This window comes from Acomys minous, assembly GCF_964271855.1.
Source record: "Acomys minous genome assembly, chromosome: 7".
NCBI lineage: Eukaryota > Metazoa > Chordata > Mammalia > Rodentia > Muridae > Acomys > Acomys minous.
This window is the reverse complement of record NC_140488.1, coordinates 23794094-23816428: the sequence shown is the minus strand read 5'-3', so window position 1 is coordinate 23816428 and position 22335 is coordinate 23794094. Positions and strand designations below refer to the sequence as shown.

At 44.0% G+C, this 22335-nt stretch overlaps 1 protein-coding gene across 3 annotated transcripts in view; it reads right to left on the bottom strand.

Annotated features, from left to right (window-relative positions):
- Window positions 1-3198: 3198 nt before the first annotated feature.
- The window catches only part of LOC311601475 (uncharacterized protein), a 39303-nt gene continuing 20166 nt past the window's right edge, over window positions 3199-22335 (bottom strand). The window contains exons 3-7 of one of the 3 annotated variants that reach the window (XR_014780582.1): window positions 16986-17124; window positions 13082-13165; window positions 10802-10940; window positions 5141-5183; window positions 3199-3738 (exon numbers count right to left, since the gene is read on the bottom strand). Coding sequence is in view for 2 of the 3 variants with exons in the window: in XM_084788940.1 (XP_084645066.1) it covers window positions 3696-3738; window positions 10802-10940 (182 nt within the window). In the remaining variant the exon portion in view is untranslated. The other 2 variants (XM_084788939.1, XM_084788940.1) reach the window with 2 other exon arrangements.

Sequence of the window (22335 nt, the reverse complement as noted above, 5' to 3'; positions counted from 1 at the left end):
AAGCAATGTAGCCCTCAGTAGTGTCCACTGTACTGCAAGGGCTGACACAGTCCTTGGCTTCTGAATCTCCCAGCATAGCCTCCAAAACACGAATGGTGCCATAATTTAAGAATAGCACTAAGTATCTTAAAAGAGTGAAAATGAACAGTTAAGAAAAGGAAATAGGAAGGACAAAAATCCCTTGGCCTTGGAGACACTTAGGACTCATTGGCTTCACATATAAAATAGGATAAAGTATAAAATACTTTTGAAAGTACTCAGACCAGAGAAAAACTCAGGGCAGCCATCTTCCTTGGTGCATTTTTGTCTCGGTGGCGTTTTTTCAGACAGGAAGGGCGGGGGACAAATGCGCACAGCTCATCTCTGGAGCTCTACTGCCATCAAGCGGATGGACTTTCAAAAGATACAGCGCCATGGAGCTTCCTTCCCATGATTCTTAGCAATGGCGGAAGGTGGACAGTACAGACAACTAGGAACAACTGCTGGTGCCCAGTTGGGCTTCCTAGAGTTCTCCTCAGTCCCCAACAGAAAAGCAGACTGCAGTGCTTTCTCATGAGAACCTGGAGAGGGCTGCTGCCCTAGGACAACAGCTGGTACAGTAACACTGCAAGCTGAGCAGGGGGAAACCCCGCCCCTCTGCTTCCTGTTCCTGGACCTCAGGACAGCTCTGAGCTTGCTATAGTCTCTCAGTCAACAGGGTCTACATCAATACACTGAGAGGCGCCCTCATTCCAATCTACCTAGAGGGCAGAAAAGAAACGAAAAGGAAAGGATTAGGAGACCAAGGTTCTCAATTTAAATCCCTTGACTCTCATGTGTTTCAAAATGGCAAGAAGCAGCACTGAGAGAGCAGCAGGAAGGTCTGTTCCAGCCCAGTTAGGAAAGAAAACGGGGGGGGGAGGAGTCCAAACATGGAAACTTAATAACCCAGCAGAGCACAGCTTTCCTCAACCTTCTTTCTCCAACATGGAGGAAGAGCCCTGTGTTCAGGTAAATATGGAAGAGGTTCTGCATGATGGCAGTGCTGCTCTAAGGAAGAGACAATGCTCAGCCTGCAGCTGCCTGCCCCCGCCTTTCTGATGAGAAAAAAACCCAGTGCAGTTGGAGAGGCCAGTCCTGCTGGCAGCCTTGCCTCCCTCCTTCACAGTGAGGGAGAGAGACCCACTGCTCCAGTCTCCTTCCATTTTCACTGTAGAGCAAAGCCCCTGCAGTGGGTCCTGTCCTGGGTGGGAACTCCAAACACAAACACCCTGAGTTCCAATAAAGCAAGGAGGGAAGCAGCATCTGAGGCACCCACCTCCTCATGCACATCCTTGATGAAGTCAGCATCCAGTCAGGGAGGGAATCCTGCATCCCTTCCCTTCAGCACCAGCAGCCTTCAACCTCCAATGCTTCCCCATGGTACCTGACTGCCTTGAGGCCTCAGGATGCTGCTCTACAAAGAGAAAGGAGGGAGGCACCTCAGTGACTGCAGTAGAGCAGCAAATCGGGAGACCAGAAGACCTGATCCCATCATATTCACTTGTTCCTTGGGTTGAGGCCTGGTCCTTTTGGGTAGCATAACTATAGCCATTTTTGTTCCAAGCCTACCAGCCACATCATCTGTTGCTAATACAGGGAAAACATCTCTGCACAAGGTCAGGGTGACCAAAATGTTTGTGTTCAGCATACTCTATAGCCTTGCTATTTCTACAAATTCCCCAACAGTAAGTGCAGCTGCCCCTAACTATACTTGGATCCATTCTAATTAAAGGTGAGTGAGCTAATTGGCTTTCTCTTCCATTACACAAGCACAAACAGAAAGAGAGGGGGAAAGAATCATAAAACAAAGCTAGAAACAAAAACATTGGAGCAGAAGAGCAGTAAGTTGTAAAAAATTTCCAAAAAAAAAGTGAGATGTGACTAATGAAAATAGCTACAAAAACAGCACTGTGATTGTTTTGAGGTGGCAATTGCCTGTTAGGTATGAGGCCTACCCTTACATGTGGTTTATATAAGCACTGAGAAGCCACTGCAGAACCCAAACTCTCCTTGGCCAGTAGCTGTCAGCTGAAGCTAGTTCCTAGGCTAGGGATGGAGGTGTGTGCCCACTTTCCACTGTCTGCACTGGGTTGAAGTCTAGCTTCAGCCTGTGAGTCCCTACATATGTGGCACCCAGTCTCTGTACTTACTGTACGTGTAAGCCTTGCTGTGTCTGGAAGACAGTGCCTTCTTGGTCACACCCACTGCCTCTGGCTCTTATAATCTTGTTTCTTCCTCTTCCTCTTACCTCCATGGGCCCTGAGGGGAGGCACATGAAGAGAACATTGCAATTCAGATTGAGCATTCAAAGTCTATAGCTCTCTGCACGTTGTTCAGTAGTGAGTCTCCATGTTATAGCTGGCATCTGTAGCCACAGGTAGATTCGAAAGCATTTTCCAATGTCTTTGATTGACTGGGCAGGGGGACTGAGAAGGGCGGAGGGCTATGTGCCTCTGTGTGTGTGTGTGTGTGTGTGTGTGTGTGTGTGTGTGTGTGTGTCTGTGTGTGTGTGTGCTTGTGTGCTCACTCCCCTCACCCCCATTCCCCGCATCTTTAGAAAAGAATTTGTCTTTGGTATCAGCACTCCAACAGCTTCTTATAAGTAAGGCTTGCTGTGATGGACAGTTCTCACAATATCTGAAGTTTGAGAGCGCCCAGTTGCATAATCCTGTACATGAGATAGCTTCCCACCCACAATAATGGGGATCAAACCCAGGGCCTGGGGCATGTACCAGAAAATTTTACCCCACAGCTATACTCATCTCCCTGCATGTCTGAACTCCATATTTATTTGATCCTACACAGCATATTACATGTAACATCTTTATTACATGTAAAATTTCAAGAAATGAATAGAACCAAAAATATAAAGAACGCTACCCAGGATGAAAAAGTGTAAAAAGAATAAATATAAATACCCTGCAAAACAGACAGAAGAATGCTAGACTTCCGATTAACTCAGTCTAACTTGGTTAAATGTGGAAAAGAAGACTGAAAAATAAAACACCACTGAAACTACTCCAAGATGGGCAAAACACAGGGCAGCCATCTTCCCTGGTGTCTTTGTCTTTAGGTGGCGTTTTTTCAGACAGGAAGGGCGGGAGACAAATGCTCACAAGCTCATCTATGGAGCTCTACTGCCATCAAGCGGATGGACTTTCAAAAGGCACAGCACATGGAGCTTCCTTCCCATGATTCTCAGCAATGGCTGAAGACCGAGAGGACAGACACTGAAGACAACTACCAGCGCCCACTTGCCCTTCCTTGGCTTCTCTGTTCAGGCCCTAAACAGAAACAGGGACTGTAGAGCTTTCTCCTGAGACCCTTGAGAGAGTTGCGCCTTCCTGTCCTAGGACATCAGGTAGTACATGAATACTGACTTCTGAGTGGAGTCAAGCCCCACCCCTCTGCTTCCTCTTCCTGGATTACAGGAGCTGTGCATAGTTGCTATGGTCTCAGGTACCAGGGTCTACATTAATACACTGGGAGGCGCCCTCATTACAATAGACATATATAGGGAAAAATACATAATTAAAAATAGGAGGCGGAGCATGGCCAGTTAAGAATTCCCTGACTCTCATATGCTTCAAAATGGCAAGAAGCAGCATTGAGGAAGTGGGTGGGTGCTGGTACCTTATGGATGAAACATTTTAGCAGGTGTGGCCCCAGAGCAGTCAAAGTACCCAGAGTGCAGTTCTCTGTTCCAGTCTTTCCACTCTGGAAAAAAAAAACAAAACAAATACAAAAATGACATACTGTAGTTTAAGCTACAAGGAGAGACAAGGGATTGAGAGACCTAAGGCACCCACCTGCCACAAGCATCATCTTTTCCCAACAAGCCTGTGGCCAGTCAATGATCAAGACCTTAGAGCCTTATTCTCCCTGTAGCATCCTACAGGTGGTGCTCACTCCTGGCATGTTATTGTCTTGTGGTGCTGAGGATGAATCTCAGCATAAAATTTCTAGATAGAAAAGGAAAACGCTGCCAACTCAGGGACTGGAGAATATCAAATCACTGTAGGCCAGCCTGGTCTACAAAAAGAGTCCAGGACAGCCAGGACTCCTCAGAGAAACAGTGTATTCAAAAAAAAAACAAACAAACATGCGCTTTGACCAGGGGAACGTAACTGGAGACACAGACAATAATCCACACACGGACAGAAACCTGTCTTTTTACAAAAAAAAAAAAAAAAAAAGGAAGAAATACACACTGGGAAAGACAGCATCTTCAGCCCATGAATCTGGCCAAATCTGTAAGACTTCAAATAGAGGAATACAAAGACATCCATACTTCTCAACTTCTGAAAAGCACAATTCCAAGTGGATCAAATACCTCAGAGTAGCACAAATACACTGAGAGAAGACAATACGGGGAATTATCTTGAACCCACTGACTAACTGAACACAACTCCAACTGCTCAGGCTCTAAGATCAACACATATTAAATGAGATCTCATGAAACAAAAGCTTCTGAAAGCCGTAGGACACCATCATTTGAGATGGAACCCATACCCAATCCTGCTTGGGGAGACAAATACATGAGACTACATGGGCCCTGGATGGAAGGGAAAACCAAGTACTCTGTTCTGCTAAAGGAACACAACAATAAAAGGACTCCTGTCAAGGCCTTGATCTGCCTCCATCAGAAACACTTCCTCCTGCAGCAGATGGGAACAAATCCAGAGACCCACAGCCAGACAAAATGTACAAAGTGAGAAAACTTGATATACCAAACCATTCAAGAAAGAAAGGAAGGATGAAAGGAAGGAAGGAAAGAAGGAAAGGAAGAAAGAAAGGATGGAAGGAAGAAAAGGAAAGTCTCATTGAAATCCCTCCCTGCAGGGCCCAGGGAACTCTCAGAAGAGAAGGCTAAAGGAGTGTAAGTGCCAGAGAGAAATGGAGGACACCAAGAAGTTAAGGCCTTCTAAACACAAAGGCAGCAGCACAAATGACCTCCAGGAGACTGAGGCAACATGCAAAAGGCCTGCATGTGTCTGCTTTACAAGGAATCCTCTGGCTGAAAGAAGTGGACACACAACCCCACAACTAAGCCAAGAAACATTTCCCAAGTGACAGTCACTTGAAAATGAAAGATTTCTTGTTTTGAAGGGAGACCTACCTGGGAAACAAACCACTCTCACGGCCAGGCCCCATGCCCAGTACTAGAAGAAAGGCAGAAAACAAATTTAGTGGCAATAGGTGTATTACATAACATAACAAGGCTTTACATGTCCTTTTCATACAATATGGCTTCTGATTTGGGGTTTCTTTTGGTCCTGGGTATGCAATAATATGTCTCTGTTCCTTCCCCCCTCTTTTTGAGAAGGGGGCAAATTGGAGAAAGGCAAATTGGTACCCCTGGCTCTCCTGGACTCACTTTGTAGACCAGGTTGGCCTCAAACTCAGAGATCTGCTGCCTCTGCTTCCATGAGAGCTGGGATAAAGGGAATGCGCCACCATGCAGGCCTATGTGCCTCTGTTTCTATATGTGCCTTTAGTGCTTTTCCTTTGGCTCCTTTTTACATTGGGCTGCTTGTCCATATTCCTATTTCTTTAGTTTTTACTTTATTTTATTATTATTTTCCCTTAGATGTCTGTTTTCTAACAAGATTCTGTAGTTTATAAACTAACCTTAGGTGGGAATCCCGGGAGGATGTGTGGTTTTGCTGCTATTTAACATATGAATGCAACATGGAACCTTTAGTACAGGAATTTCAAGCACCATTGAACAATGGTATTTATTTTCTTATAAATTCAGGATCTTAAATACGCAGGGAACATAATATCACTAAAATAAGACTTTATATTGATAGGTAATATGTTTAGATTCAAGAATGAATTTCCAAACAGAGAAAACATTCAGAAAAATAAATGAAAAATTAGGCAGAAAAACAATAGACATCACTATGGACATTAATTATTTTGTACAATTCCATCCTCAAAGGTAAGACCAACTGTCATGGGTGCTTCTCACAACATGAAGAACTGGGGAGTTCCCAGGAGCACTGTGTATACCTTAGCTCCCCATCCCTAGCAGTAGTGACTCAAACTCAGGACCTACGGTACTCTATGCAAGCAATGTAGCCCTCAGTAGTGTCCACTGAGCTGCAAGGGCTGACACAGTCCTTGGCTTCTGAATCTCCCAGCATAGCCTCCAAAACACGAATGGTGCCATAATTTAAGAACAGCACTAAGTATCTTAAAAGAGTAAAAATGAACAGTTGAGAAAAGGAAATAGAAGGGATAGCATCTTCAACAAATTGTGCTGGACTAACTGGATGTCTATGTGTAAAAAAATGCAACTGGACCCATATTTGTCACCTTGTACAAAACTCAAATCCAAGTGGATTAAAGACCTCAACATAAAACCAGAGACACTAAGTCACTTAGAAGAAAAAATGGGAAAGAGCCTGGAACATATTGGCACAGGAGACAACTTCCTGAACAGAACACCAACAGCCCAGGCATTAATGTCAACAATTAATAAATGGGACCTCATGAGGCTGAGAAGCTTCTGTAAGGCAGGAGACACTGTCAAGAGAACAAAGCGACAGCCTACAGACTGGGAAAAGATCTTCACCAACCCCACATCTGACAAAGGTCTAATATCCAAAATATATAAAGAACTCAAGAAATTAAACACCACCAAACCAAATAACCCAATTGAGAAATGGGGCTTGGAACTAAACAGAGAATTCTCAACAGAGGAATATCAAATGGCTGAGAAACACTTAAAGAAATGCTCAACCTCCTTAGTCATCAGAGAAATGCAAATCAAAACAACTCTGAGATTCCATCTTACACCCATCAGAATGGCTAAGATCAAAAATTCAAGTGAAACCACATGCTGGCAAGGATGTGGGGAGAGAGGAACACTCCTTCATTGCTGGTGGGAATGCAAACTAGTACAACCACTTTGGAAATCTATCTGGTGCTATCTCAGAAAAATGGGAATAGGGCTTCCTCAAGACCCAGCTATTCCACTCCTTGGAATATACCCAGAAGATGCTCCAGCACACAACAAGAACCATGTTCATAGGAGCCTTATTCATAATAGCCAGAACATGGAAACAGCCTAAGTGTCCCTCAATAGAAGAATGGATAAAGAAACTGTGGTACATTTACACTATGGAATACTACTCAGCTATTAAAAACAAGGAATTCCCGAAATTTGTGGATAAATGGATTGAGCTAGAAATGATCATAATGAATGAGTTAACCCAGAAGCAGAAAGACTCAAATGGTATATACTCACTTATATCTGCACATTAGCCCAAGAAGCATGTCCCACCAAAGCCTTCACTTACCAGGAAACTGCGACAGAGGGGAGGACATTCTAGTGGGACTCTAGATGAGAGAAGCATGGGAGAATGGTAAAGTAGAAGGATCCAGAGGGTCCTAGAAACCTACAAATAGAACATTATGATAGGCAGATTTGGGCCCAGGGGTCCCGCTCAAACTAAGGCACCAGCCAAGGACAATACAGGCGGTAAACCTTAAACCCCTACCCAGATCTAGCCAATGGACAGAACACTCTCCACAGTAGAGTGGAGAGTGGGATATGACTTTCTCACATACTCTGGTGCCTCACCTTTGACCATGTCCCCTGGAGGGGGAGACCTGGTGACACTCAGAGGAAGGACAGCAGGTTACCAAGAAGAGACTTGATACCCTATGAACATATACAGGGGGAGGTAATCCCCCTCAGGAACAGTCATAGGGGAGGGGAATAAGGGGAAAATGGGAGGGAGGGAAGAATGGGAGGATACAAGGGATAGGATAACCATTGAGATGTAACAAGAATAAATTAATAAGGAGAAAAAAATAAATAAAAAATTAAAAAAAAAAAAAAAAAGAAAAACCAAGAAAGAAAGAAAGAAAGAAAGAAAGAAAAAAAAAGATAATCCTTCCTACTCATGGTCAGAAGCTTGTCTCTTAGGTGATTCTAATTAAGCACTACATAGACTAGTTCATATCTGAGTTTTTAAAAATTAATTCAATTTAATGTCTTTTTCTGAACAACCAGAATATATCTATGGGCATGGGTACTAGCATATGATGTCGATATTTTATTTTATTTTATTTTATTTTCATATTATAGCCTTAATAAAGAATTTTTAAAATTGAAAAAAAAAAGAAAGAAAAGAAGGAAGGATGTAAGGAAGGAAGGAAAGAAGGAAAGGAAGAAAGAAAGGATGGAAGGAAGAAATGTCTCATTGAAATCCCTCCCTGCAGGGCCCAGGGAACTCTCATAAGAGAAGGCTGAAAGAGTCTAAGTGCCAGAGAGAAATGGAGAACACCAAGAAATTAAGGCCTTCTAAACACAAGGGCAGCAGCACAAATGACCTCCAGGAGACTGAGGCAACATGCACAAGGTCTACATGTATCTGATTTACAAGAAATCCTCAGGCTGAAAGAAGTGGACACACAACCCCACAATTAAACCAACAACCATTTCCCATTGACAGTCACTTGACAATAAAAAATTTATTGACTTAAAGGGAGACCTACCTGGGAAGCAAACCACTCTCAAGGCCAGGCCCCATCCCCAGTACTAGAAGAAAAAAAAGAATTCAAATTCAGTGGCAATAGGGGCATTAAAATAACAAAACAAGATGTTACAGTTCCTTTTCATACAATATGGCTTCTGATTTGAGGTTTCTATGGGCCCTGGGTATACATTAATATATGTCTATGTTTCTTCCTAAGTTTTTGCGGGGGGTGGGGGGAGTAGGGGGACAGATTGGAGACAGGGTTTCTCTGTGTAGCCTTGGCTCTCCTGGACTCACTTTGTAGACCAGGCTGGCCTCAAACTCACAGATATCTGCTGCCTCTGCCTCCCAAGTGCTGGGGTAAAGGGAACACCCCACCATGCACACCTATGTGCCTCTGTTTCTATATGTGCCTGTTGCTTTTACTTAGTCTCCTTTTTACATTTGGCTGCTTGTCCATATTCCTATTTCTTTAGTTTTTACTTTATTTTATTATTATTTTTCCTTAGATGTCTGTTTTCTAACAAGATCCTGTAGTTTATAGACTAACCTCAGGCGGGGATTCTGGGGGGATGTGTGGACTTACTGGTATTTAACATGTGAATGCAACATGGAACCTTTAGTACAGGAATTTCAAGCACCATCAAACAATGGGAATAATTTTCTTATAAATTCAGGATCTGAAGTATGCAGGGAACATAAGATCACTAAAATAAAACCTTATGATGATAGGTAATATTTTTAGCTTCAAGAATGGATTTGCAAACAGAGAAAACATTCAGAAAAATAAATAAAAAAATTATTGGAGAAAAATAATAGACATCACTATGGACATTAATTATTTTATGCAATTCCATCCTCACAAGTAAGACCAACTTTCATGGGTGCTTCTCACAACATGAGGAACTGGGGAGTTCCAAGGAGCACTAACTGTGTATACCTTAGCTCCCCATCCCTAGCAGTAGTGACTCAAACTCGGGGCCTAGGGCACGCTATGCAAGCGATGTAGCCCTCAGAAATGTCCACTGTGCTACAAGGGCTGACACAAACCTTGGCCTCTGAATCTCCCAGCATAGCCTACAAAATATGAATGGGGCCATAATTTAAGAATAGTACTGAGCATCTTAAGAGAGTAAAAATGAACACTTAAGAAGAAGGAAATAGGTAGGACAAAATCCCTTGGCCTTGGCTACACTAAGGACACACTGTCATCACATAGAAAACAAGAGAAAATATAAAATATTTTAAAAGTACTCAGACCACAGAAAAACTCATGGTAGCCATCTTCCTTGGTGCCTTTTCTCTGGATGTCGTTTTTTCAGACAGGAAGGGCGGGAGACAAATGCTCACAAGCTCATCTATGGAGCTCTACTGCCATCAAGCGGATGGACTTTCAAAAGGCACAGCGCATGGAGCTTCCTTCCCATGATTCTTAGCAATGGCGGAAGGTGGACAGTACAGACAACTAGGAACAACTGCTGGTGCCCAGTTGGGCTTCCTAGAGTTCTCCTCAGTCCCCAACAGAAAAGCAGACTGCAGTGCTTTCTCATGAGAACCTGGAGAAGGCTCCTGCCCTAGGACACCAGCTGGTACAGTAACACTACAAGCTGAGCAGGGGGAAACCCCCGCTCCTCTGCTTCCTGTTCCTGGACCTCAGGACAGCTCTGAGCTTGCTATAATCTCTCAGTCAACAGGGTCTACATCAATACACTGAGAGGCGCCCTCATTCCAATTACCTGGAGGGCAAAAAGAAACCAAAAGGAAAGGATTAGGAGACCTAAGTTCTCAATTTAAATCCCTTGACTCTCATGTGTTTCAAAATGGCGAGAAGCAGCACTGAGAGAGCAGCAGGAAGGTCAGTTCCAGTGCAGTTAGGAATGGAAAGGGGGGAGGAGTCCAAACATGGAAACTTAATAACCCAGCAGAGCACAGCTTTCCTCAACCTTCTTTCTCCAACATGGAGGAAGAGCCCTGTGTTCAGGTAAATATGGAAGAGGTTCCGCAAGATGGCAGTGCTGCTCTAAGGAAGAGACAATGCTCAGCCTGCAGCTGCCTGCCCCCGCCTTTCTGATGAGAAAAAAACCCAGTGCAGTTGGAGAGGCCAGTCCTGCTGGCAGCCTTGCCTCCCTCCTTCACAGTGAGGGAGAGAGACCCACTGCTCCAGTCTCCTTCCATTTTCACTGTAGAGCAAAGCCCCTGCAGTGGGTCCTGTCCTGGGTGGGAACTCCAAACACAAACACCCTGAGTTCCAATAAAGCAAGGAGGAAAGCAGCATCTGAGGCACCCACCTCCTCATGCATGTCCTTGATGAAGTCAGCATCCAGTCAGGGAGGGAATCCTGCATCCCTTCCCTTCTGCGCCCAGCAGCCTTCAACCTCCAATGCTTCCTCATGGTATCTGACTGCCTTGAGGCCTCAGGATGCTGCTCTACAAAGAGAAAGGAGGGAGGCACCTCAGTGACTGCAGTAGAGCAAATCAGGAGACCAAAAGACCTGATCCCACCATATTCACTTGTTCCTTGGGTTGAGGCCTGGGCCTTTTGTGTAGCATTATTAGTGCGGTTTTTATTCCAGGCCTACCAGACCCATCATCTGTTGCTGATGAAGGGGAACCTCTCTGTGCATGATATGGTTTACCAAAATGTTTGTTTGTGTTCAGCATATTCTATGGCCTTGCTATTTCTACAAATTCCTCAACAGTAAGTGCAGCTGCCCCTAACTATACTTGGGACCATTACACAAACACAAGTACAAACACACAGGAAAAGAATCATAAGACAGAGCCAGAAATGAAAACAAATAAGCAAAAGACTAGTAAGTTGTCAAATATCCCCAAAGAAAGTGAGATGTAACTAATGAAAATAGCTAAAAAAAACAGCACTGTGATTGTTTTGAGGTGGCAATTGCCTGTTAGGTATGAAGCCTACCCTTATATGTGGTTTATATAAGCGCTGAGAAGCCACTGCAGAACCCAAACTCTCCTTGGCCAGTAGCTGTCAGCTGAAGCTAGTTCCTAGGCTAGGGATGGAGGTGTGTGCCCACTTTCCACTGTCTGCATGGGGTTCAAGTCTAGCTTCAGCCTGTGGGTCCCTACTTATGTGGCACCCAGTCTCTGTGACTTCCAGTATGTGTCAATCTTGCTGTGTCTGGGAGACACTGCCTTCTTGGCCACACCCACTGCCTCTGGCTCTTACAATCTTGTTTCTTCCTCTTCCTCTTACCTCCTTGGGCCCTGAGGGGAGGCACATGAAGAGGACATTGGTATTCAGATTGAGCATTCAAAGTCTATAGCTCTCTGCACATTGTTCAGTAGTGAGTCTCCATGTTATAGCTGGCATCTGTAGCCACAGGTAGATTAGAAAGGAGTTTCCAATGTCTTTGACTCACTGGGCGGGGGGACTGAGATGGGCAGAGGGCTATATACCTGTGTGTGTGTCTGTGTGTGTGTGTGCTTGGGTGCTCACCCCCCCACCCCCGTTCCCCGCATCTTTAGAAAGAATTTGTCTTTGGTATCAGCACTCCAACAGCTTCTTATAAGTAAGGCTTGCTGTGATGGACAGTTCTCACAATATCTGAAGTTTGAGAGCGCCCAGTTGCATAACCCTGCACATGAGATAGCTTCCCACCCACAATAGTGGGGATCAAACCCAGGGCCGGGGGCATGTACCAGAAAATTTTACCCCACAGCTATACTCATCGCCCTGCATGTCTGAACTCCATATTTATTTGATCCTACACCGCATATTAAACGTAACATCCTTATTAAATGTAAACTTACAAGAAATAAATACTACCAAAAATATAAAGAACGCTACCCAGGATTACAAAGTGTAAAGAGAATAAATATAAATACCCTGCAAAACAGACAGAAAAATCCTAAGACTTCTGATTAACTCAGCCTAACTTGGCTAAATATGGAAAAGATGACTGAAAAATAAAACACCACTGAAACTACTCCAAGATGGGCAAAACAAAGGGCAGCCATCTTCCTTGGTGTCTTTGTCTTTAGGTGGCGTTTTTTCAGACAGGAAGGGCGGGAGACAAATGCTCACAAGCTCATCTATGGAGCTCTACTGCCATCAAGCGGATGGACTTTCAAAAGGCACAGCGCATGGAGCTTCCTTCCCATGATTCTCAGCAATGGCGGAAGACCGAGAGGACAGACACTGAAGACAACTACCAGCGCCCACTTGCCCTTCCTTGCCTTCTCTGTTCAGGCCCTAAACAGAAACAGGGACTGTAGAACTTTCTCCTGAGACCCTTGAGAGAGTTGCGCCTTCCTGTCCTAGGACATCAGGTAGTACATGAATACTGCCTTCTGAGTGGAGTCAAGCCCCGCCCCTCTGCTTCCTCTTCCTGGATTACAGGAGCTGTGCATAGTTGCTATGGTCTCAGGTACCAGGGTCTACATTAATACACTGGGAGGTGCCCTCATTTCAATAGACATATATAGGGAAAAATACATAATTAAAAATAGGAGGCGGAGCATGGCCAGTTAAGAATTCCCTGACTCTCATATGCTTCAAAATGGCAAGAAGCAGCATTGAGGAAGTGGGTGGGTGCTGGTACCTTATGGATGAAACATTTTAGCAGGTGTGTCCCCAGAGCAGTCAAAGTACCCAGAGTGCAGTTCTCTGTTCCAGTCTTTCCACTCTGGAAAAAAAAAAAAACAAATACAAAAATGACATACTGTAGTTTAAGCTACAAGGAGAGACAAGGGATTGAGAGACCTAAGGCACCGACCTGCCACAAGCATCATCTTTTCCCAACAAGCCTGTGGCCAGTCAATGATCAAGACCTTAGAGCCTTATTCTCCCTGTAGCATCCTATAGGTGGTGCTCACTCCTGGCATGTTATTGTCTTGTGGTGCTGAGGATGAATCTCAGCATAAAATTTCTAGATAGAAAAGGAAAACGCTGCCAACTCAGGGACTGGAGAATATCAAATTACTGTAGGCCAGCCTGGTCTACAAACAGAGTCCAGGACAGCCAGGACTCCTCAGAGAAAAAGTGTATTCAAAGACAAACAAACAAACATGCGCTTTGACCAGTGGAATCTAACTGGAGACACAGACAATAATCCACACACCGACAGAAACCTGTCTTTTTACCAAAAAAACCAAAAAACAAAAAACAAAAAAAGGAAGAAATACACACTGGGAAAGACAGCATCTTCAGCCCATGAATCTGGCCAAATCTGTAAGGCTACAAGCAGAAGAATGCAAAGACATCTATATGTCTCACCCTCTGTAAAACACAATTCCAAGTAGATCAAAAACCTCAGAGTAGCTCAAATACACTGAGAGAAGACAACACGGGGAATTATCTTGAACCCACTGACTAACTGAGCACAACTCCCACAGCTCAGATTCTAAGATCAACACTTATTAAGTGGGACCTCATGAAACAAAAGCTTCTGCAAGCCAAGGACACCATCATTTGAGACGAAACCCATACCCAATCCTGCTTGGGGAGCCAAGAACCTCAGAGTGAGTAGACCAGGGATGGAAGGGAAAACCAAGTACTACATTATGCTAAAGGAACACAACAATAAAAGGACTCCTGTCAAGGCCTTGATCAGCCACCATCAGAGACACTTCCTCCTGCACCAGATAGGAACAAATCCAGAGTTCCACAGCCAGAAAATATGTACAAAGTGAGAAACCTTGATATACTAAACCGTTTAAGAAAGGATGGAAGGAAGAAAAGAAAAGTTTCATTGAAATCCCTCCCTGCAGGGCCCAGGGAACTCTCAGAAGAGGAGGCTGAAGGAGTGTAAGTGCCAGAGAGAAATGGAGGACACCAAGAAGTTAAGGCCTTCTAAACACAAAGGCAGCAGCACAAATGACCTCCAGGAGACTGAGGCAACATGCACAAGGCCTGCATGTGTCTGCCTTACAAGGAATCCTCTGGCTGAAAGAAGTGGACACACAACCCCACAACTAAGCCAACAACCATTTCCCATTTGGCAGTCACTTGTAAATGAAAGATTTCTTGTCTTAAAGGGAGACCACTCCCTTTAGCAAACCACTCCCAAGGCCAGGCCCCATGCCTAGCACTAAAACAAAAGCAGAACACAAATTCAGTGGCAAAAGGGGCATTAAAATAATAAAACAAGACCTTATAGGTCCTTTTCATACAATATGGCTTTTGATTTGGGGTTTCTATGGGTCCTGGGTATGCATTAATATATGTGTCTATTTCTTTTGTTTCCTTTTGTTTTGTTTTGTTTGCTTTTTTGGGTTTTTGACACAGGGTTTCTCTGTGTAACCTTGTCCTGGACTCACTTTTTAGAACAGGCTGGCCTGGAACTCATAGAGATATAAGTGCCTCTGCCTCCCAAGTGCTGGGATTAAGGGCATGCACACACAGGCAGGCCTATGCATCTCCGTTTCTATCTTTTAGTCTTTCTATTTTTAAGATTTATCTATTTATTGTGTATCAAATGTTTTGCATGCAAATACACCTGCAAGCAAGAACAGGGCATCAGATCTCATTATAGATGGTTTTGAGCCACCTTGGGTTGCTGGGAATTGAACTTGGGACCTTTGGAAGAACAGGCAGTGCTCTTAACTGCTGAGCCACCTCTCTAGCCCCAGTCTCTGTTTCTGTATATATATCTTGTGCTTTTTCTTTGGTTCCTTTTCTCATTTGGTTGCTTTTCCATATTCTAATTTCTTTAGTTTTTAATTTATATTATTACTATTTTTCCATAGATGTCTTTTTTTTTTCAATCCTGTAGTTTATAACCTAACCTCAGGTTGGAATATGGGGAGCATGTGTGATTTTACTAGTATTTGAAATGTGAATGCAAGAAGGAGCATTTAGCACAAGTACATCAAACAGTATTGAACAATGTTGTTCATTTTCATATAAATTCTGGATCTGAAGTAAGCAAGGAACATCAAATCACTAAGAAAAGATTGATGATAATAGGTAATAAATTTAGCATCAAGAATAGATTTGCAAACAGGGAAACATTCAGGAAATTAAAGAAAAAATTATTGCAGAAAAATAACAGATATCACTATGGACCTTAATTATTTTATACAATTCATCCCTCACAAGTAAGATCGACCTTCATGGATGCTTCTCACAACATGAGGAACTGGGGAGTTCCCAGGAGCACTAACTGTGTATACCTTAGCTCCCCATCCCTAGCACTAGTGATTCTAACTGGGGTCCTAGGGCACGATATGCAAGCTATGTAGCCCTCAGCAGTGTCTACTGTGCTGCAATGGCTGACACAGTCCTTGGCTTCTGAATCTCCCAGCATAGCCTCCAAAACATGGATGGTGCCATAATTTAAGAACAGCACTAAGTATCTTAAAAGAGTAAAAATGAACAGTTAAGAAAAGGAAATAGGAAGGACAAAAATCCCTTGGCCTTGGAGACACTTAGGACAAAGTATAAAATACTTTTAAAAGTACTCAGACCAGAGAAAAACTCAGGGCAGCCATCTTCCTTGGTGCATTTTTGTCTCTCGGTGGCGTTTTTTCAGACAGGAAGGGCGGGGGACAAATGCGCACAAACTCATCTCTGGAGCTCTACTGCCATCAAGCGGATGGACTTTCAAAAGATACAGCGCATCTCCTGGAGCTTCTTTCCCATGATTCTTAGCAATGGCGGAAGGTGGACAGTACAGACAACTAGGAACAACTGCTGGTGCCCAGTTGGGCTTCCTAGAGTTCTCCTCAGTTCCCAACAGAAAAGCAGACTGCAGTGCTTTCTCATGAGAACCTGGAGAGGGCTCCTGCCCTAGGACACCAGCTGGTACAGTAACACTGCAAGCTGAGCAGGGGGAAACCCCGCCCCTCTGCTTCCTGTTCCTGGACCTCAGGACAGCTCTGAGCTTGCTACAGTCTCTCAGTCAACAGGGTCTACATCAATACACTGAGAGGCGCCCTCATTCCTCTACCTGGAGGGCAGAAATGAAACCAAAAGGGAAGGATTAGGAGACCAAGGTTCTTAATTTGAATCCCTTGACTCTCATGTGCTTCAAAACGGCAAGAAGCAGCACTGAGAGAGCAGCAGGAAGGTCTGTTCCAGCCCAGTTAGGAAAGAAAACGGGGGAGGAGTCCAAACATGGAAACTTAATAACCCAGCAGAGCACAGCTTTCCTCAAACCTTCTATTCCTCCAGCATGGAGGAAGAGCCCTGTGTTCAGGTAAATATGGAAGAGGTTCCTCAGGATGGCAGTGCTGCTCTAAGGCAGAGACAATGCTCAGCCTGCAGCTGCCTGCCCCCGCCTTTCTGATGAGAAAAAAACCCAGTGCAGTTGGAGAGGCCAGTCCTGCTGGCAGCCTTGCCTCCCTCCTTCACAGTGAGGGAGAGAGACCCACTGCTCCAGTCTCCTTCCATTTTCACTGTAGAGCAAAGCCCCTGCAGTGGGTCCTGTCCTGGGTGGGAACTCCAAACACAAACACCCTGAGTTCCAATAAAGCAAGGAGGAAAGCAGCATCTGAGGCACCCACCTCCTCATGCATGTCCTTGATGAAGTCAGCATCCAGTCAGGGAGGGAATCCTGCATCCCTTCCCTTCTGCACCCAGCAGCATTCAACCTCCAATGCTTCCCCATGGTACCTGACTGCCTTGAGGCCTCAGGATGCTGCTCTACAAAGAGAAAGGAGGGAGGCACCTCAGTGACTGCAGTAGAGCAGCAAATCAGGAGACCAGAAGACCTGATCCCACCATATTCACTTGTTCCTTGGGTTGAGGCCTGGGCCTTTTGTGTAGCATTATTAGTGCGGTTTTTATTCCAGGCCTACCAGACCCATCATCTTTTGCTGATGAAGGGGAAACCTCTCTGTGCATGTTAGGGTTGACCAAAATCTTTGTGTTTGTTCAGCATACTCTATGGCCTTGCTATTTCTACAAATTCCTCAACAGTAAGTGCAGCTGCCCCTAACTATACTTGGGACCATTACACAAACACAAGTACAAACACACAGGAAAAGAATCATAAGACAGAGTCAGAAATGAAAACAAATAAGCAAAAGACTAGTAAGTTGTCAAATATCCCCAAAGAAAGTGAGATGTAACTAATGAAAATAGCTAAAAAAAAAAAAAAAACAGCACTGTGATTGTTTTGAGGTGGCAATTGCCTGTTAGGTATGAAGCCTACCCTTACATGTGGTTTATATAAGCATTGAGAAGCCACTGCAGAACCCAAACTCTCCTTGGCCAGTAGCTGTCAGCTGAAGCTAGTTCCTAGGCTAGGGATGGAGGTGTGTGCCCACTTTCCACTGTCTGCACTGGGTTGAAGTCTAGCTTCAGCCTGTGGGTCCCTACATATGTGGCACCCAGTCTCTGTACTTACTGTACGTGTAAGCCTTGCTGTGTCTGGAAGACAGTGTCTTCTTGGCCACACCCACTGCCTCTGGCTCTTATAATCTTGTTTCTTTCTCTTCCTCATACCTCTAGGGGCCCTGAGGGGAGGCACATGAAGAGGACATTGCAATTCACATTGAACATTCAAAGTCTATAGCTCTCTGCACTTTGTCCAGTAGTGAGTCTCCAGGTTATAGCTCACATCTGTAGCCACAGGTAGATTAGAAAGGAGTTTCCAATGTCTTTGATTCACTGGGCGGGGGGACTGAGAAGGGCAGAGGGCTATGTACCTGTGTGTGTGTTTGTGTGTGTGTGTGTGCTTGTGTGCTCACCCCCTTCACCCCCTTTCCCCGCATCTTTAGAAAAGAATTTGTCTTTGGTATCAGCACTCCAACAGCTTCTTATAAGTAAGGCTTGCTGTGATGGACAGTTCTCACAATATCTGAAGTTTGAGAGCGCCCAGTTGCATAACCCTGCACATGAGATAGCTTCCCACCCACAATAGTGGGGATCAAACCCAGGGCCTGGGTCATGTACCAGAAAACTTTACCCCACAGCTATACTCATCGCCCTGCATGTCTGAACTCCATATTTACTTGTTCCTACATCGCATATTAAATGTAACCTCTTTATTAAATGTAAAATTACAAGAAATAAATAGTACCAAAAATGTAAAGAACGCTACCCAGGAGTACAAAGTGTAAAAAGAATAAATATAAACACCCTGCAAAACAGACAGAAGAATCCTAAGACCTCCGATTAACTCAGCCTAACTTGGATAAATGTGGAAAAGAAGACTGAAGAATAAAACACCACTGAAACTACTCCAAGATGGGCAAAACACAGGGCAGCCATCTTCCTTGGTGTCTTTGTCTTTAGGTGGCGTTTTTTCAGACAGGAAGGGCGGGAGACGAACGCTCACAAGCTCATCTATGGAGCTCTACTGCCATCAAGCGGATGGAGTTTCAAAAGGCACAGCGCATGGAGCTTCCTTTCCATGATTCTCAGCAATGGCGGAAGACTGAGAGGACAGACACTGAAGACAACTACCAGCACCCACTTGAGCTTCCTTGGCTTCTCTGTTCAGGCCCTAAACAGAAACAGGGACTGTAGAACTTTCTCCTGAGACCCTTGAGAGAGTTGCGCCTTCCTGTCCTAGGACATCAGGTAGTACATGAATACTGCCTTCTGAGTGGAGTCAAGCCCCGCCCCTCTGCTTCCTCTTCCTGGATTACAGGAGCTGTGCATAGTTGCTATGGTCTCAGGTACCAGGGGCTACATTAATACACTGGGAGGCTCCCTCATTATAATAGACATATATAGGGAAAAATACATAATTAAAAATAGGAGGCGGAGCATGGCCAGTTAAGAATTCCCTGACTCTCATATGCTTCAAAATGGCAAGAAGCAGCATTGAGGAAGTGGGTGGGTGCTGGTACCTTATGGATGAAACATTTTAGCAGGTGTGTCCCCAGAGCAGTCAAAGTACCCAGAGTGCAGTTCTCTGTTCCAGCCTTTCCACACTCTGAAAAAAAAAAACAAAACAAATACAAAAATGACATACTGTAGTTTATTCTACAAGGAGAGATAAGGGATTGAGAGACCTAAGGCACCCACCTGCCACAAGCATCATCTTTTCCCAACAAGCCTGTGGCCAGTCAATGATCAAGACCTTAGAGCCTTATTCTCCCTGTAGCATCCTATAGGTGGTGCTCACTCCTGGCATGTTATTGTCTTGTGGTGCTGAGGGTGAATCTCAGCATAAAATTTCTAGATAGAAAAGGAAAACGCTGCCAACTCAGGGACTGGAGAATATCAAATCACTGTAGGCCAGCGTGGTCTACAGAGTCCAGGACAGCCAGGACTCCTCAGAGAAAAAGTGTATTCAAAGACTAACAAACAAACATGCGCTTTGACTAGTGGAATCTAACTGGAGACACAGACAATAATCCACACACGGACAGAAACCTGTCTTTTTACCAAAAAAAACAAAACAAAACAAAACAAAAAAAAAGGAAGAAATACACACTGGGAAAGACAGCATCTTCAGCCCATGAATCTGGCCAAATCTGTAAGGCTGCAAGCAGAAGAATGCAAAGACATCTATACGTCTCACCCTCTGTAAAACACAATTCCAAGTGGATCAAAAACCTCAGAGTAGCTCAAATACACTGAGAGAAGACAACACGGGAATTATCTTGAACCCATTGACTAACTGAACACAACTCCCACAGCTCACATTCTAAGATCAACACTTATTAAGTGGGACCTCATGAAACAAAAGCTTCTGCAAGCCAAGGACACCATCATTTGAGACGGAACCCATACCCAATCCTGCTTGGGGAGCCAAGAACCTCAGAGTGAGTAGACCAGGGATGGAAGGGAAAACCAAGTACTACGATATGCTAAAGGAACCCAACAATAACAGGACTCCTGTCAAGGCCTTGATCAGCCACCATCAGAGACACTTCCTCCTGCACCAGATAGGAACAAATCCAGAGTTCCACTGCCAGAAAATATGTACAAAGTGAGAAACCTTGATATACTAAACCATTTAAGAAAGGATGGAAGGAAGGAAAGAAAAGTCTCATTGAAATCCCTCCCTGCAGGGCCCAGGGAACTCTCAGAAGAGGAGGCTGAAGGAGTGTAAGTGCCAGAGAGAAATGGAGGACACTAAGAAGTTAAGGCCTTCTAAACACAAAGGCAGCAGCACAAACGACCTCCAGGAGACTGAGGCAACATGCAAAAGGCCTGCATGTGTTTGCCTTACAAGGAATCCTCTGGCTGAAAGAAGTGGACACACAACCCCACAACTAAGCCAACCACCATTTCCCATTTGACAGTCACTTGTAAATGAAAGATTTCTTGTCTTAAAGGGAGACCTACCTGGGAAGCAAACCACTCTCAAGGCCAGGCCCCAAGCCCAGCACTAAAACAAAAACAGAAAACAAATTCAGTGGCAAAAGGGGCATTAAATAAAAAAACAAGACCTTACAAGTCCTTTTCATACAATATGGCTTCTGATTTGGGGTTTCTATGGGTCCTGGGTATGCATTAATATATGTGTCTATTTCCTTCGTTTCCTTTTGGTTTGTTTTGGTTTGTTTGCTTTTTGGGGGTTTTTGAGACAGGGTTTCTCTGTGTAACATTGTCCTGGACTCACTTTTTAGAACAGGCTGGCCTCAAACTCATAGAGATCTAAGTGTCTCTGCCTCCCAAGTGCTGGGATTAAGGGCATCCACACACAGGCAGGCCTATACATCTCTCTTTCTATCTTTTTATCTTCTTTATTTTTCCTTTTTTTTTTGGTTTTTCAAGACAGTGTCTTTCCGTATAGCCTTGGCTGTCCCGGACTTGCTTTGTAGACCAGGCTGGCCTCGAACTTACAGCAATCCACCTGCCTCTGCCTCCCAAGTGCTGGGATTAAAGGCGTGCACCACCACACCCAGCTTGTCTATTTTTAAGATTTATCTATTTATTTTGTATCAAATGTTTTGCATGCAAAAACACCTGCAAGCAAGAACAGGGCACCAGATCTCATTATAGATGGTTGTGAGGCACCTTGTGGTTGCTGGGAAGTGAACTTGGGACCTTTGGAAGAGTAGGCAGTGGTCTTTACTGTGGAGCCATCTCTCCAGCTGCAGTCTCTGTCTCTATATGTATCTCTTGTGCTTTTTCTTTGGCTCCTTTTCTCGTTTGGCTGCTTTTCCATATTCCAATTTCTTTAGTTTTTAATTTATATGATTACTATATTTCTCGAGATGTCTGTTCTCTAGCAAGATTCTGTAGTTTATAAACTAACCTTAGGTGGGAATCCCGGGAGGATGTGTGGTTTTACTGCTCTTTAACATGTGAATGCAACATGGAATCTTTAGTACAGGAATTTCAAGCACCATTTAACAATGGTATTTATTTTCTTAGAAATTCAGGATCTTAAATATGCAGGGAACATAAGATCACTAAAATAGGACTTTATGAGGATAGGGAATATTTTTAGATTCAAGAATGGATTTCCAAACAGAGAAAACATTCAGAAAAATAAATAAAAAATTAGACAGGAAAACAATAGACATCACTATGGACATTAATTATTTTATACAATTCCATCCTCAAAGGTAAGACCAACTGTCATGGGAGCTTCTCACAACATGAGGAACTGGGTAGTTCCCAGGAGCACTAACTTAGCTACCCATACCTAGCACTAGTGACTCAAACACAGGGCCTATGGTACTCTATGCAAGCAATGTAGCCCTCAGTAGTGTCCACTGTACTGCAAGGGCTGACACAGTCCTTGGCTTCTGAATCTCCCAGCATAGCCTCCAAAACACGAATGGTGCCATAATTTAAGAATAGCACTAAGTATCTTAAAAGAGTAAAAATGAACAGTTAAGAAAAGGAAATAGGAAGGACAAAAATCCCTTGGCCTTGGAGACACTTAGGACTCATTGGCTTCACATATAAAATAGGACAAAGTATAAAATACTTTTGAAAGTA